Consider the following 15,922-nt stretch of genomic DNA (forward strand, 5'->3'; position numbering starts at 1 on the left):
GCTGCTTCTCTCCAGTAACATTCCAACATAGGCGTTGGCCCTTTTTTCCATCCAGGAAATATGCAATATCTTCACCAGCACCGTATTTCAAAAGCTCCAAGTTTGTTTTTTTTGTCAGCAGCACTAACTTCCTGTGATTCACATCCATAAATTGCTATGGAAAAAACTAGGCTTTGCATCAGTCACAACTTCATACATTACAAGATGCCACAGTTTTCCCAAACTTCTTAAAGAAGGTCACAGTTGAGTTAGCAATCCCTAGTCTTCTTCCAATTTCCTTTGAACAGCCTCCTTGGCTGGAGATATGTGATCCCAAATCATTAGATTCATCTACTGCTGCTACAGCTTATCCCTTAATTGTGACATCCACTTACACCCCGTTAAACGAAGAGAAGTTAGCTAAGTGCCTAGATATGATGTGAGGCCCTGCAGTAAGCATAGTTTATGCCAGCTGACAGCAGTGAGAATTGCACTCACGTTTGACAATTGCCTTAGCTAAACTCTCATACAGAACTGAGCAATGATCTTCATTTGTCCAAACTTGAGGCTTCTGGGGAGCACCCCTTACAGCGGCGGGGGGAAAGGGGGAGGGACATTTTGGAGGTGCTGAACCAGGCATCCCCTCCACACTGTACTGGGGGCACCCCATACACCACTACCTCGAGCAGCACTTTTCCCCTATATTGGGGGCACCCCAACACCTCCATCCAGCTTCTCCCCCCTATAATGGGGGAACCCCATATACCACCACCTCTGCACTGGGCAGCCTCTCCCCCTCTAAAGGGAGTGTGACACTTTCACCCCTCACCAGAGCATGGATGGGACAAGCCCAGGCCAGCCTCACAGGAACAAAGGACACTGGCCCAGGCAGCAACAAAGGATCTGTTGGACTCTCCAGTGAGTCACCCCTCTTCCCTTGGTCAGTTTGGGACTACAATGAGGTAATGCTCACCTGACTCTGAGGGGGAGAAGGGGAAAGCCAAGAGGGAAGAAAGAACATGATAAAAGGGAGAGATGTTTGCCATGTTCTCTCTTTTCCACCTCCATCTACTGACATCAACTGAAGCACTAATCAAAGAGGAGAGTCTGGCTGAAGGGCAACCAGTCAGCCTGCGGTGAGATGCATCTAAGTTTGTAAGGGCATTGATGGTGTTAAGATCAGCTTAGAATGTGTTTTGCTTTTATTTCATTTGACCAAATCCAACTTATTATGCATTGACTTATAACCACCTACAAGCTATCTTTCATAGTTAATACAGAGGTTTGTTTATTCTACCTGAAGCAGTGCGTTTTGTTTGAAGCATGTCAGAGACTCCCCTTGGGATAATTAGCCTGGTACATATCAATTTCTTTGCTAAATTGACAAACTCATATAAGCTTGCAGCAACCAGTGGGCATAACTGGAAACTGCAAGATGCAGGGTCCTAGGGTTGTGTCTGGGACCGGAGATATTGACTGGTGTCATTTGCTTGCAAGTAGCTGGGAGCAGCTTACATGCCAGAGGCTGTGTGTGACGAGCCCAGGACCGGGGGTTCTCACAGCAGAGCAGGGTAAGGCTGGCTCCCAGAGTCAAGGATTGGAGTGACCTAGGAGATCACCCATCCAGATAACACCAGGGGAAGGTCATGGGGCACCTCAACCTCCCCTGCACCAGACAGCCCCTCCTCTTTATAATAGGGGCACCCCAAACCCTCCCACTCCCTGCACCAGGCAGCCCCTCCCAGTTATACTAGGGGACACCCATACACCGCTATCTTCGCCTCGCAGCAGCCCCGCCCACCCTTGAGGGCAGCAGTAGCCCCGCCCCTAGAGATTAGTAGCGTTGGCCCCGCCCCTGGAAACACTGGTTCTGGCCCGCGTTGCGGATGACCCTCTGCGGCCCCCGTCCCGGCAGTGGGCGGGACACCAGAGGCTGCGCAGCCCAGTCCGCTGCCAGCCCCGGAGACCGGAAGCGGGGAGGCGGCGGGATGGCCGCACGCGCCCGCCCCGCCCCTGTGAAAGAACGCGTTCCCCCGCGTTGCCCGCGCCCCTGGAGGACGCGGCCGCGGCCGGGACGGGGCTATGAAGCCTGTACGCCGCAAAGGCGGTGCCTGGGCCCGCGCCAAGGGCTACCGACCTGGACAGTTCCGCAAGTCACTGCTCCGGCCCCGCCCCGCCCCTCCCCTCCCCCCCCCAGAGGGGTGGGGTAAGTCGGGCTGGGGGTAACAGGCTGAGGAGGGGCCCGCAGGGTGGGGGAGGGGACTGGTCCAAGGGCTGAAGGGCCGTTCGTTGCCCCCGTGGTGTGTTGGCTGACCCTGAAGCCGGCAGACTCCATTTGCAGGGTGGCTGGCTGGTTATTCTGGGGCATTGCTGGAGAGGCCCAGCAGCAAGCCCAACCATTCATGCTCTCTGCCAGGGTGGGGATGATTCAGTGTCCTGACCAAATGGGGTCTCATTCTGAACCCACGCTTGCCTGTGCTGTCAAACCCTTCCCCTGGAGCACCCAGCCCCTCTCCCCAGGGCTACCTTGCACCCAAGAGGTTGACGTTTACCCAGCAGTGTTTGTAAAACATGTGTAATACAACTGGCATTATGGGAATGATCACACTTGTTTGGCTGGCTACCAGTAGTTACTGGTCCTAATTCGGCAATGTTTTCCTCACAGAGTGCAGACCCAGGAGGATATACACATTTCCTTCACTCACACTGACATTCTTATTTATCTTCAATAGAATAGTTCAATAAATGCATCATAAATTATATATGTTCAGTGTTAAGCTTGAGTATGTAATTGCTTACAAGTAAAAAATTGTGGTCTGGGAATTTTTGGGGTGATGTTCAGTGGCCTGTGTTATACAGGAGGTCAGAGTAGCTGATCACAATGATCACTTCTGGCCTTGGAATTAGGAAGATAAGAATTTAAAAAAAAAATTCCATAGCAATGTTGGCCATGTTTCCATGCTATCTAAAGAGACACACAACAGTCAGTCTAAAGAAACTGTTGCTTACCAGTGCAGGATAAGCAAAAGCCCAAATCAAATATGTGAAATGAAAGGATTTACTGTCAGTGAAACTAATTGCTGCTCTGTAATTAAATAATCCTAGGTACATTGACAGCCTGGTAGGTTAAAACAGAGGCTTAAGTGTATCTTGCTTATTTTTGTTTAAATTCAGTCATTGACAGAAAAATGAAGCTTTAGCAGAATGTGAGCTGGACAGTGAAAATTCTCCTCTGGCTACACTAGATCAATTGCATCCTATTTTGTACTGTGGAGAGAGTGCATGTGATATGAAGGCAGGTTTTATTTGGGACAATCATAGTTTGTCACACTCTATAATCTGAGATTCAGATTTTCCTTGGACAAATTGCCTTTGAGGTTTTTAAATGTATTAAATTCCCAGCATAACCGCACAATGAGTAATCAAGAAATGCTTCCTTTGGCTGACAATGTGGCTGACTCAATGTTGCTGAGAGAATTGAACCTTAACTTTAAATGTTCCTGACTTTGGGTATTTAATACAATTTAAAGATTAAGAGTTAAACATGGAGTTTTGCATTTAGAATTCTTGGGTTTCTATATCTGTGTTTAGTGTTGCCTTAGCTGGTGCAATTATCCCACACATGAAATGAAACTCATACTCGGTTCAATGCATACTGCCCAAATATTGTATGTGGGGAAGGAGGGGAAAAGTGCCTCCTACATGGATCTCCTAACAGTAATTAAACACAACCCCCACTGAACTCTTTGGCCAGCTGCTGAGGATAGGACCAAATCATGATGAACGCAGCTTGGTCCTATCCACATCAGCTGATCAAACTGTATTATAAAATGATTTACAGAAAACAGTTTAAACATGGCTGTATGATCAGAGCTGGCAGGGTTCACGCTTGCTGACATGACAGATGGTTCTGAATTGTCTTAGCAGTCTGAAAGGAATGTATTTACCTTCAAGCCACATGTTATGCTCATAAGGAGATGGAGTAGCTACTGAGTGTGTGGAAGCATAGTTTTATGCAGCTGAGAGCAGCTGAGACTACAAGGGAGAGTGGAAGCAATAAAACTCATGCCCCATTTGGGCTTTTGCAGAATCTTTATTTAGTGCCTTATGGAATAAAGCACCATTTGAGCTTGCATCCCATGTGGTTGAAGGACAGTTGGGGTGGCAGAGGTTCCTTAAGGGTCAGAATTGGGAGGAGGGACAGGAAATGTTGTGATACCTGGTATCCCTTGTTGCTCAAAAAAATGAAGACACCTCTGAGAATCCAGTTCTTTAAGATAACGTACATTTTAAAAACACACTCTTACATTCAGCCATGGCTTTTTCCATACATTGCATCTTTTCACTCGGTGTAAGGCCTCTCTTTAAAATATTTCTAAATTAATTCTCTCCTTTCTTGTCACTATTCAAAGTGGTTTATTTTTCTCTTGCAGGGGCAGCTGCCTCACAGATGTAAGTACTATTCTTGCAGTTCTTAAAAACACCCCTTCCCCAAACAAATTTTTAACATTTCCGTAAAGTCAGGTATGATTAAGACACATTCCTTGAGATCTAGGCCCCTTTTTGTTGGTAGAGCACTGGCCATTGATACATTGCATAGCAAATTGCTGCCAAGTGTTGGGGTGGGCTCTGCTGCCTCACTTGGGAATGGAGGGAGCCAAGTATCCCTTTTGTGTGCTTGGGAGTAAGAGAGCTCGCTAGTCTTACACTTCTCTACAGCTGTGAGAGCTTGGGGTCTAATTTAGGGTACATCTACACTGCAATGGGAGCATGCTTCCTGGCATAGGTAGACCCACGTGCTAGCTCTGCTCGAGCTATCTCACTAAAAATAGCAGTGTGGCCATGGTGACTCAAGCTACTGGCCCAAGTACAAACCCATCCAACATGCTGGGTCACCCTTTGGTGGCTAGCCCAGGCCACCACAGCCACATTGCTATTTTTAGCATGCTAGAGCTAGTGCGTGCTGTCTACTCACACACAGAAGCACCCTCCCACCTGACATACCCTGAGGGTACAGATCCTCTTAGTTGGGAAGGTCATGTGCGAGGAGAGCTGAGCCCTTTGTGTGTGTATTGGTGGGGGATCTGACAGCACCAAAAGCGTTATCAGTACAGTGAATACTTGTCACATGTTCTGAGCATTTGCAGGAGAGGAACAGAACCATGTCTTATTTTCAATGCACAATGTGAGCGTCTGATTATCTGTGTTTCTGAGCATGGTGGGAGAAGATGGAATAGATGCTGGCTACACTGTGCTTGGGAACTGAAAAATGGAGTGGTTGGGTCCAGAAAAAAGTCCCTGTGTACAATCAGGTTCGACTGATATTGACTTAAATCCATTAGAGTATCAAATCAACTAGCACGTTAGTGGAGCTATATGAATAAGCACCTGATTATAGACTGACATCTTTAGAAAAAGTACAGTTCTTTATTGCGTCTTTCTCTGTCTAGATTTCAATATGCCTTGAACTACCAAACATTGAAGTGATCACATTCAGGTGGGTGTCAAACTACCAGCCTGAGAGCAGCAGCTGATAGAAAAGAGGAAATCCGGTGTCATGCAGATGGCGACAATCTAGAACTCTGCCTTTGGTACTTTACTCCTTATTGACCTTGTGACCATGCCTCTGCCTGCCTGATCTCCAGTACTGAGTAAGGCTGTGTTCCCTCAGGGACAGAGGTGCAGAGTGCATTTATTTCCAAGACTATCTGAGTCTTTCCTGGCATTATGTAAACCTGCATTCTGTATTGAGTGGGTGGGGAGCGAGGATTCATTTTGAGGGGAAATAATTCTTGAGGTGCAGTGTAAAGCTTCATAGTCTCTGTGATGGATTCGGTCACAGAGATCACCTTGGGACTGTCATCTGATGTGCTGAGATGATCTCTGAGCCTGTTTTTCCTGCCAGCTTGGGACTCCAGAACCCTGCCTTGTTGAACCAGACACGCTAGCCGGCTGCAACACAGACCCAGGTCTGGTCCATGCCCCCAAAGCTGCAGACTTTAATCAAAAACTCCTTAGCAAGTCACCTATCTCCAGCACCCAGACAGCCAGCTCCCACTGGGATCCAAACCCCAAATAAATCTGTTTTACTCTATATAAAGCTTATACAGGGTAAACTCAGAATGTCCACCCTTCTATAAACACTGGATAGAGAGAATTGCCCCGCTGTTTGCCCCAGTATTTAATCACTTACTCTGGGTTATATAATTTATTAAGATATAAAAAGTAGATTTAATGGTTCTCAAGTATAACCAGACAGAACAAGTAAAGTCACCAAGTAAATAAAGCCAAAAAAACATTGCAAGTCTAAGCCAATACATTTAAAAAAACTGAATACAGGATAAATCTCAACCTCAGAGAATGTCAATAAGCTTCTTTTCCAACGAGACTCCTTCCTATCTGAGCCAGATCCTTTCCAGTGGGCAACTCAGTGGCGGGGGCAGGTGAGCCAGCGGCTTAGAGGGGGTGAGCGGGCAGGGCGTGGCGGGGGCATGTGAGCCAGCGCTGAGGAGACGTGAGCGGGCAGGCCAGTGGAAGGGGGCAGATTGAGCAGTGGCTGAGGAGCCGTGAGCGGGCATGGCGTGGCGGGCGTTTAGGTTGGCACGGCTAGGAGCATTTGAGCGGGAACAGGCAGTGGCAGGGGTAGGTGAGCCCGCTGATGGGTGAGCGCGCAGGCAGTGGCGCGGGGAGGTGAGCTAGCGGACTGAGGAGTAGCGGGCAGCAGTGACAGGGGTAGGGAGTGGTGCAGGGTGAGGAGGGGCTAAGGAGGCGAGCCGGCTGTGGGGGGCTGAGGATCGAGAGGTCATGGCAGTGGCGGAGGAGGGCAGTGAGCCGGTGGCAGGCGGACGGGGGCTAGTGAGAGAAGCGAGGAGTCAGTGGCTGACCTGTTCTTCTGATTGTCTGGCTCCCAGCCCTCTCAAGGTTGCAGCTGTCTGAAGTGTTGCCCTTCCACGACCTTGTCATTCATTTCAACAGGCAATTGATTACGATGTTGGGGAAGATCGTATTCTACCTCTAGCAAGAAGACAGTTTTCTTTACCTTATTATTCTCCCTAGGCGGCCCACTATAACATATTACCAAGTTCAATACTGCTGTTTTGGCTGGGGCAGCACTGAGGAAAGGAGGGTTTGTTTTCAGGGGATGGGGGCGCTTGGAAGGTTGTGTGGGGGTTCCATGGCAGGGGGGGGGGGTTGTGTTTCGAGGGCTGGTGGCATGGGGGGCAGGTTCCAGCGGTGCTGAGGGGGTGTTTGGCCCTCAGCTGTTTCCTTTGAAGTAATATGGCCTTCGCTGCTTTACGAGTTGTGCAGGCCTGTTCTAAATGGAAAAGCACCAGGTTTAAGATGGATTCCAGGATCATGTGACATGGTCACATGTCGTGTGAGACCCTAGCCTTCATTCTTCCAGGGCTGGCCTGCACAGCCCTGGAAGGTTTGCAAGTAAACAAAGCCATTCACAACCAATTCTCCTAGTCAATGGGAGCCATCAAGATTTGAAGCCACCATTAATGGCCCACGCTTTGCATGATTACAATAGGACTTCAGAGTAATACTTCATTTTTCTCGCTTCAGGTAGAGGAATGATACATTCATGCAAATAGGTTGAACAAACTCAGTAGATTATAAGCACTGTAATGATACCTTACAAGAGACCTTTTGTATAAAGCATATTCCAGTTACATTATAGTCACACTGATAAGCATATTTCCATAAACATGGAGTGCAACGTCACATTTTCCCTTATACCTAAATCCTATTCCATGTTCCTGACTGAGTTCTGTAGGTCTGCTGGCCCCACATGGTGTCATGAAACTTGTACCAGGTTGGAGAAGGTTTGTGTTGAAATTCTTCTGGATTCTCTCTCAGCTTCTTGTGGCATCTTGGAATATAGATCTTGCAAAATTATGCTGACAAAACTGTGAAGTTTCTAAAATCTTAACCTTAAAGCCGTTTGGTGTGTGGAGCATGCAGGAACTGCTCTTGGGTGTGTATGAGGAACTTCTGCAGAAAGAGGATATAACAACCAATAAATGGTTGTAGTGAGCAAGAGCTGTTTACAGAATTAAGCGAGGAGCCAGGAGTCTGCTCATCTCTGTAACCCTGTGCCCCTTTCACTATTTCAAAAAGAAAAACCTCTTGGCATTTTAATTCAAAGTGCCTCATTAACATTAGCTGCTTATTGCTGCTTTCCCCCTCTCCCACTGACATACTTGCCTTCTTCTTCAAAACAGGTCTCTGGCTCCTGCCAAATTAGCGCCTGCCTTTGGGTCTCAGCCATACCTTGGAACAGTGGTGGGCAACCTGTGGCTCACAGACCACATGTGGCCCGTCAGGATAATCCACTGGCGGGCTGCAAGACAGTTTGTTTACACTGACCATCCTCAGGCATGGTTGCCCGCAGCTCCCAGTGGCCATGGTTCGCCATTCCCAGCCAATGGGAGCTGTGGGAAGTGGCGGCAGCCAGCACGTCCTGCAGTTGCTATTGGCCGGGAATGGCGAACCTTGGCCACTGGGAGCTGTGTGCGGCCATGCCAGCAGACGGTCAGTGCAAACAAACTGTCTCGCAGCCTGCCAGTGGATTACCCTGATGGATCGCAGGTTGCTCACCACTGCCTCGGAGTGTCTGCATAGCTCCACAGCCACCCCACTCAGTGCTTGGGTCCTGAAGCATTCCATGCATTGAAGATGCCTGCTGCCATGGCTCAGGGGAGAAGCTATAAAGAGAAATAAGAGCAGGATGAACATAGTTCCTTCTTGGAAACTGCTTTTCTCTTTCCCACTGACCTGTCCCTTGGAAGCAGGAGCCTGTGAAGCCCATCTCAGCCTCCATGCTCAGGAGTGCTGTCTCAGCAAAAGTGTCTTTTCAAGACCAAGAGATGTGAGTGTTGGTGCTGACATTAAAAGGAAAATACTGGAGGGAGAGGAGGGGAGGAGTTCCAGAAGCAGTGTGATGAAGTGGAGCGTTCAGAAGGGGAAAGCAAGCTGGCCATGTTTATGTGAACCTGTTTCTGCTAGCTGACTACTGGATAGTATTTAAGGCCCTAAAAGTAGCACAATTGGCCTCTCTCTGGTTGGTAACATTTGGTAACAAAAAATAGTTTATCTCAACCTATTTGTGTTTGGCATCTAGGCACCCAGAATGCACTGCACCATCTTGGAGGAGGCTTTCAGGCTCCCACTGTAGGGATGATGCAGAAACGGGGACTGAAGAGCTGCAGTGTTGCAGAGGTCCTGCTTCTGCCTGAAAATTATATTGAGGGTGGAGCTGGTAATTTTTAAGGCTGGAAACCAGAGACTCATTTCTGAGGTCTGTGTAATCTCTCTTCAGTGTGAACAGTATCTCCATCCTGGAACCAATGAGTCAGTGCCAGAACCTGAGTGAGCTCTATCTGAGGAAGAACAGCATCCTGAGTCTGAATGAGCTCTTCCATCTGAAAAGCCTGCCCCGGCTGAGGGTCCTGTGGTTGTCTGAGAATCCCTGCTGTGGTCCAGACCCCCATCGCTACAGAATGACAGTGCTGCGCAACCTCCCCAACCTTCAGAAGCTTGACAACCAAGGTGGGAATCTCAGAATAGAGTCAGTGGCGGAAAGCTTCAGAAATACCAGGGTTCTGAACTGCCCTGACCCTTCGGGAGAGTCTTGGTTGGGTTTGTTGGAAATTCAGTGTACACACCCTAGAACAGCTGAGTACTTTACGTAATAAAACTCTCTCTGTTGGCTCTTGTGTGGGAAAGGACAGCACAACAGTAATCCCCTCAGCAGTGCTCTGTGCAGAATGGCGCCGGTAGCTCTGCCTATGTTTTCAGCCAGTGTTTTCAAACTGTCCTATCCTTTACGCTCTCTGCACAGCATAGTTAACAATACCACACAGGGAATTTGTGACCAATGTCTTCACAGTCATTATCTTGGATACTGTGCCACGAGCTAGTTTGTTACAGGACTCTCGTTTGCTCTTCCAAAACACAGATGCTGTAACTGGCTCTGCTCCCACTGTCAAAGAAAGTAGGACATGTTGTTCTGTTTGGTAAAGGGATTTTCTGCTGTCAAAACAAGACCTTATGCATCCCACAGTCTCTACCTGCAGATCTTGCTGCTGGGAAAAAAGGGGGAGGGCTCCAAGAGACCCCTGTGAAACCTCTCCTTCAGTATCCCTTTTTATATGGAGGAGGTAGGACTGCCAGAGACTTCCCCCTTAGGCTTTTCTGCAGAAGAAAGGGGGAAATGAAGACAGGCTGATAGTTAGGGGTTATCCCTTATATCCCTGCTCTCGTACAAGCTGACTGTCCGTGCTGTCACATGTGTAGTTTGTTATACTACTTGTTGCAGTAATACATTCCAAATTAGAATGATGGTCTGTTTTCCATGGTAATAGAATTCCCTAGAGCATCAAACTAGGCTTCTAACATGTGCTTGTATGTTTTTGGAAGCTGTGACAGAAGAAGAATTGTCACAGGCCCTGGTAGATGGGGAGGAGATCATTGCACCCCCAGCTAAGCAAATTCTGGAGAATGGCTGCCCAGAGGCCAATGAATCAAGTACCACTGAGTGCACAACGGAGCCAAAGAGTGAACATCTGAATTTCACCCTGGAGGAGACAAAGTGAGGGCTCGGTTATTAATTGTTGGGATTCCTTTGCTAAACTTGTATGTCACATGGGGATCCTATAAAAAATGCTCCTGACAACCAACCCCAACATACCATGGGCCACAGCTGGTCAAATCCACATAGCACTGCTGAAGACAATGGAGCTGTGCTGATTTTACACTAGCTGAGAACCTGGCCTTGTGCATGTGGAATAGGTCCTTCCAGAGGCTGCTTCCTATTTTGCAGTACATCAGCTATGTGTATGCATGAAAGGGGAGGGATCTTCATATTGAATTGTGAATTATGGTCTATCTCACTTACCCTTTTTAAATGTGCCATCTGTTATCCAAATGTGCAATGTAGACTCAGGTCTGTGGTCCCAGTTAGCATCACTCCTCTAGTTCCAGCATCGGGAATTGGTTTCTGTCATTCCAGACAGTGCTGGGGGCAGGCTCTTGCTGGCACTGGGTGCTCTCATATTTTGTGTACTGCCTTTTTCCCCCCACAGCAAGATTCGGGAGCAACTTGGCATGAAGCCTGTTCCCAGAGATAAATTTTCCTCCTTTTCGCCCAGGGAGACTGATGGCAGCAGGAAGAAGAGGGTGAGTGTAGTTAAAGACTAAAGATGCTGCTTTCTAATGTGTCAGGCAAATTTAAAGAATAAATCTCTGGATCCAGAAAATGCACAACTTTGTACTACCAGATTTGGGTGCACCCAAAGCTGCATAGAACTTTCCAGGTGGGAAGTGGGTGCTGGTCGCATGTCTTTAGGATAAGTGTCTTGCAGGCTGTTGATTTGTGGCAGAAGTGCTGTTGAGCTGTGACTAGCTAGTCCCTGAGATCCATCCTTAGGTGTTGGAGGGAGCATACACTGGAGATTAGCCTGTGAATCTGTGATACTGTCATGCCAGTAATAAGAAAAAGGGTCAGGACTGATCCCATTGGATAACCATAGGTTAATCTCTACTATCGATTTAATAGCCATCTTTTGTATAGAAAATATGGCCTTGATTTTCCTCACCAATTGTGGCCAGTGGGTGGCAATGCTATGCTAAGGGAGTAAGTTTCACAGAGCACGTATCTGGCCTGGATGGGACTGAGAGTGTGGCTTGGCCTCATGGCCGTCACCTCAGGGAATAAAGGAAGGTCAGAATGTGTTCTACCCCTGCAGCCTGCTGTGGTCCTTGTCCACAGAGCTGCAGATGTCTATTCCGCAGGCCTTGGATTTGGCACCCAAAGGCAGTGGCCTTCTCAGCAGAAGGGCACTGTCTTCCTACAAATAGGCAGAGGAGCAGATAATTTAGAAGGGTGCAAAAAGCAATCTAGTAACCGTTGAAAATCAGCCCCTAAATGACCCATCAGTTTGCTGGGTCAGAGTCTGTACCACTGTAGTAGAAACAATGTCCGTCCTGTCTTGACAGAACAACATCCTCAATGCTATCCTGCTGCTCATGAAAGAGCTGGACACAGAGGGCCTGGAAATCATCCACCAGACAGTGGGGAAGAGACTCCAAGCCTTACAGAAGAAGGAGCTTCAGGAAGAGCGATAGTGCCCATTGCAGAATTCTCTAAAGCAGCTACTTTCTGGGGCCACAGAACTGGAACCAGATCGGCAGCACCAGTTCTGCCCACACGCACTTCAGGCTACAGTAAAATCCTCTCTAGAGCCTGCTGCACTTTATCTGGGGTGGACTGGGAGGGGGTGGTACTGACCATAGGAAGAAACCAACTCTTGTAACACATGACATCCCCCTTGGCTGTGCATGCCATGCCTGTGCTGGGAGCTTCTGAGCCAATCTTGCAGCATGCTTTCATCCCGCATAACAGGTTCTATTGTGCTCATAACTCACATGGCTGAATCCATGCAGTCTAACTCAGTGCTCCCCTAGGACTCACAAGGGAGTCGGAAAACAAAGGTGATCTGGGGTAAAGCAACCAGTGAAGAAGGGAGGAGAAAGATAGCTGTGCTTGTGCTGATGAAAGGGAGTGGAGGAGAGACCTGCCCAGCAGCTACAAATGCCATTGCTATTAGGTTTGTTCCAAGAGTGGCTTTATCAGAGTAATGCTTGGGCAAAGCCCTATAGCCTCTGCCTCTCTGGTAATGTAGTATCGCAGCGAGGGCTTATGCCATGCCTTCAAGATGAGGGCAGCTTCTGCCAATAAAGATGAGGTTTCACAAAAACAGACTTCTGAACAGACATCCTAAAAAGAATCACTAACTCTTAAATTTTTGGTGCAGTTTTGGAAGCTCAGTGTCAAACTGTTAGTTTATTTTCAACTCCTACCTTTTTCTAGTCAGCAGCTTCTTGTCCAGTCAAAGGGGTAAACTCCAAAGATTATCTTGTTGCAACTGAGCCTAAATTCAAAATTCCGAGTGGTAAATGACTCTCTCCTGTGTGCTGAAATTTCTCTGCTTTCCATCACCACTCACTCCTTCAGTCATCAAAGCAGCTAAGAAGAATTTACAACTAGTGCAGAGAAAGATAGCCCAGGTGTTCTGACCGTGGTAGCAATTGAGACAAAAACAAGCTGGGAATGTTTGCTGGGAGATCTGCTTAGATGAGGGTTGAATTGTTCTTTACTGACAAGGCTGAACTTCTTAAAAGTGTACAGAACCATTAAATGCTAAATAAAATGCTGTCCCTATTAGAGGTAGTCTGTCAAATCATGTCTGGCGCTATTTAGGGTATTTGGAATAGGGATGATCAAAGTGAGTCTGTTAAGCAGTACACATACTAACCTCATTCTGCATCTGTGAAGGGGAGAGGATCCAGGCAGCCTCAGCTGTGCCCTACCAACTTGGCCATATAAATAGCTAACCCTGTTGTTGCAAATATCACATGCACCTATTACATCTATATAGTGCTGAGCTGCTTTGATTATTTCTCAGGGTTGGAGCAGAGAATCCTGCTTTAACACCAAGTGCAGCAACCGGGGGTGAAAGTAACTTACCGGTAGGACTTACCGGACTCCAGAGTCCTGAGCAGGGGGCGAGGCCTGAACCAGAAGAGGTGGGGCCTTTAGAGCTGGGCTCCGGCTGCGGTAGTAGTGGGTGGGAGCCCTGGGCTCTTCAAATCACTGCCAAAGCTACCAGCTGCAGAGGCAGCTGGGAGCCTTGGGGCTCCGGCTGCTGCTGCCATGGCAGAGCCCAGGGCCCTTTAAATCGCTGCTTGAGTCCTGCTTCCAGAGCCCTGAGGTAGCAGTGGTGGCGGGGGCTCTAGTGGTGATTTAAAGGGCCCAGGCCTCCCATCTGCCGCTACCGCCCCGGGCCCTTTAAATCTCCGCTGGCTCCGCTAGTGGGCCTCTGGTGGCAATTTAAAGGGCCCAGGGCTCCAGCCGCTGCTAGGGGAAGCTGGGCTGATCCTATGTACTGGCTCTTGCCAGTACCCTGTACTGAGGTGTATCAGCTTACTTTCACCTCTGGCTGCAACTCAGTCTAATTGGCTGGCTGGAAAAAAGCTGAAGCTCTTTCTCTCTAACACGGAGCTCAAGGCAGCAGTTGTGTTCTTCTACCTCATGCCAGGGATGCCACCCAATGGAGTGAGGGGCTGACTTAATATAATTTGTGTGTTCTTCTAAGTGCGACGTCAGCCCCAGCGCCACATGGGTACCCTCTCTTTGGGACACACATCACAGGGTGCTGAATGCTCAACGGATTACAGACCAGCACGGGGTGGGCAAACTTTTTGGCCTGAGGGTCACATCGAGTTTCGTAAATTGTATGGAGGGCTGGTTAGGGGAGGGGGTTGTGGCCCAGCCCCCACCTCCTAGCTGCTCCCCTGCCAGGACTTCTGCCTCATCCAACCCCCCCCCATTCCTTGATGGTCCCCCAGGGACTCCTGCCCCATCCACACACCCCTGCTCCCTGTCCCCTGATCACCGCCAAACCCCCACCACCCCATCCAACCCCTCTCATTCCTGACAGCTGCCCTGGTACCTCTGCCCCATCCACACACCCCTGCTCCCTGTCCCTTGACTGCCCCCTGCTGCCCCATCTAACCCCCGCTCCTCCCTGACTGCGCCCCATGGACCCCTGCCCCCATTCAACCCCTTGTTCCCCCCTGACCACCCTGAATCCTATCCACATCCCGAGCTCCCCTGTTCTCTATCCAATCCCCCATGCCTCCTTACCATGCTGCCTGGAGCACTGGTGGCTGGGGTGCTATAGCCGTGCCACCCGGCTGGAGCAGGGCCATGCCATTGCCACCACCACGCAGCACAGAGACTGGGTCAGACCGGGCTCTGCAGCTGCGCTGCCCCAGTAGCTCATAACCTCGCCACCCAGAGCATTGTGCCGGTGGTGGAGCTAGTGAGTTGCTGCCGGGGAGGGGCCAGGGGCTAGCCTCCTGGGCCAGGAGCTTGGGGGCTGGGCAGGATGGTCAGCCCATGGGCCATAGTTTTCCCACCCTGGACTGGCACAACACTTGCAATGTGAGCTTCGCTAATACCACTCTGCTCCTCCACAGCAGAGTTGGGGTCTACATACTGCATTGTTCCATTGGCCAGACCTCACCACAGTAGATGTAGCATGGATGTCCTCCCGTGTCATTACCAGGCTTGGGGAGAGGATTCTGGTCCCCAGTGTCAGGGAGGTCCCTTGCACATGGCCTATTAACCTGGCCTTTGTATAGGAAAACAGTGTTTGACTTTGCTAATCTAGGTCCAGATCCTCAAAAGGTATGTAGGGGCCTAATTCCCATTCATTTCAGTGGGGGTTAGGCCCCTAAATACCTTCAAGGATCTAGGTCTTTAGTCCACACTCCTGCACTCTGTTCTCAGGGTCCATTCCAAAGGCTCCAATCCTGCACTTCCATTTTTTCAGTGCTTTTTCCTGCAGAGCTGAGCAGCATTTCTCAATCTCCTTCACAACTGTCCTATAATCTGTGCAACTGAAATCAGTTCTGTTATTTCTCTCCCTGCACTAGGAGAGTCTGAAACAGCTACAGGTCAGAACACATGAGCCATAAAATGATGCTATCATCTTCTTTGTAATTCTCTAAGTAGCCAAAAAGTTTAAATTCTCTTTTCTAATTACTGCTGTTCATAAATATATAATCGTCTGTTCTATGGAGCCTAGTGTTAATGGTGCTTTTCAAAAAAGAAAATCCACAGCTCTGCAATAAAAACTTTCCAGCCAAGCCAGTGTCACCCACCCCTTTCCAGCTCACTGCTCTGCACAGCTTACTGCTCAGCTGCTTTGGCAGATGATACTGCTGAACTGGGGGGCATGTGTGCATGGGATACTGTAAGCTCAGAGGGGCCTTACTGTGCAGAGTGCTGTACTCTAATGAAATTGGCCAGTGCTCTGCAGAATTTGACAAAACTCTTGCTATGGCATGCGCTGTGTTCAAAAGGCAATGG

The 15,922-nt window shown here is 48.8% G+C and overlaps 1 protein-coding gene across 1 annotated transcript; it reads left to right on the plus strand.

The window, feature by feature from the left end:
* Positions 1-4,284: 4,284 nt before the first annotated feature.
* CFAP410 (cilia and flagella associated protein 410) lies at positions 4,285-13,210 on the plus strand (the record flags this gene model as incomplete). The annotated part of the gene is made up of 7 exons (XM_032772461.2): positions 4,285-4,328; positions 4,413-4,431; positions 5,430-5,476; positions 9,305-9,534; positions 10,405-10,576; positions 11,070-11,163; positions 11,983-13,210. Coding segments are annotated over 7 exons (735 nt in total), but the record flags the coding sequence as incomplete, so codon positions are not given.
* Between the last annotated feature and the right edge of the window lie 2,712 nt (positions 13,211-15,922).

Source organism: Chelonoidis abingdonii, chromosome 8, assembly GCF_003597395.2.
Source record: "Chelonoidis abingdonii isolate Lonesome George chromosome 8, CheloAbing_2.0, whole genome shotgun sequence".
Taxonomy (NCBI): Eukaryota; Metazoa; Chordata; order Testudines; family Testudinidae; genus Chelonoidis; species Chelonoidis abingdonii.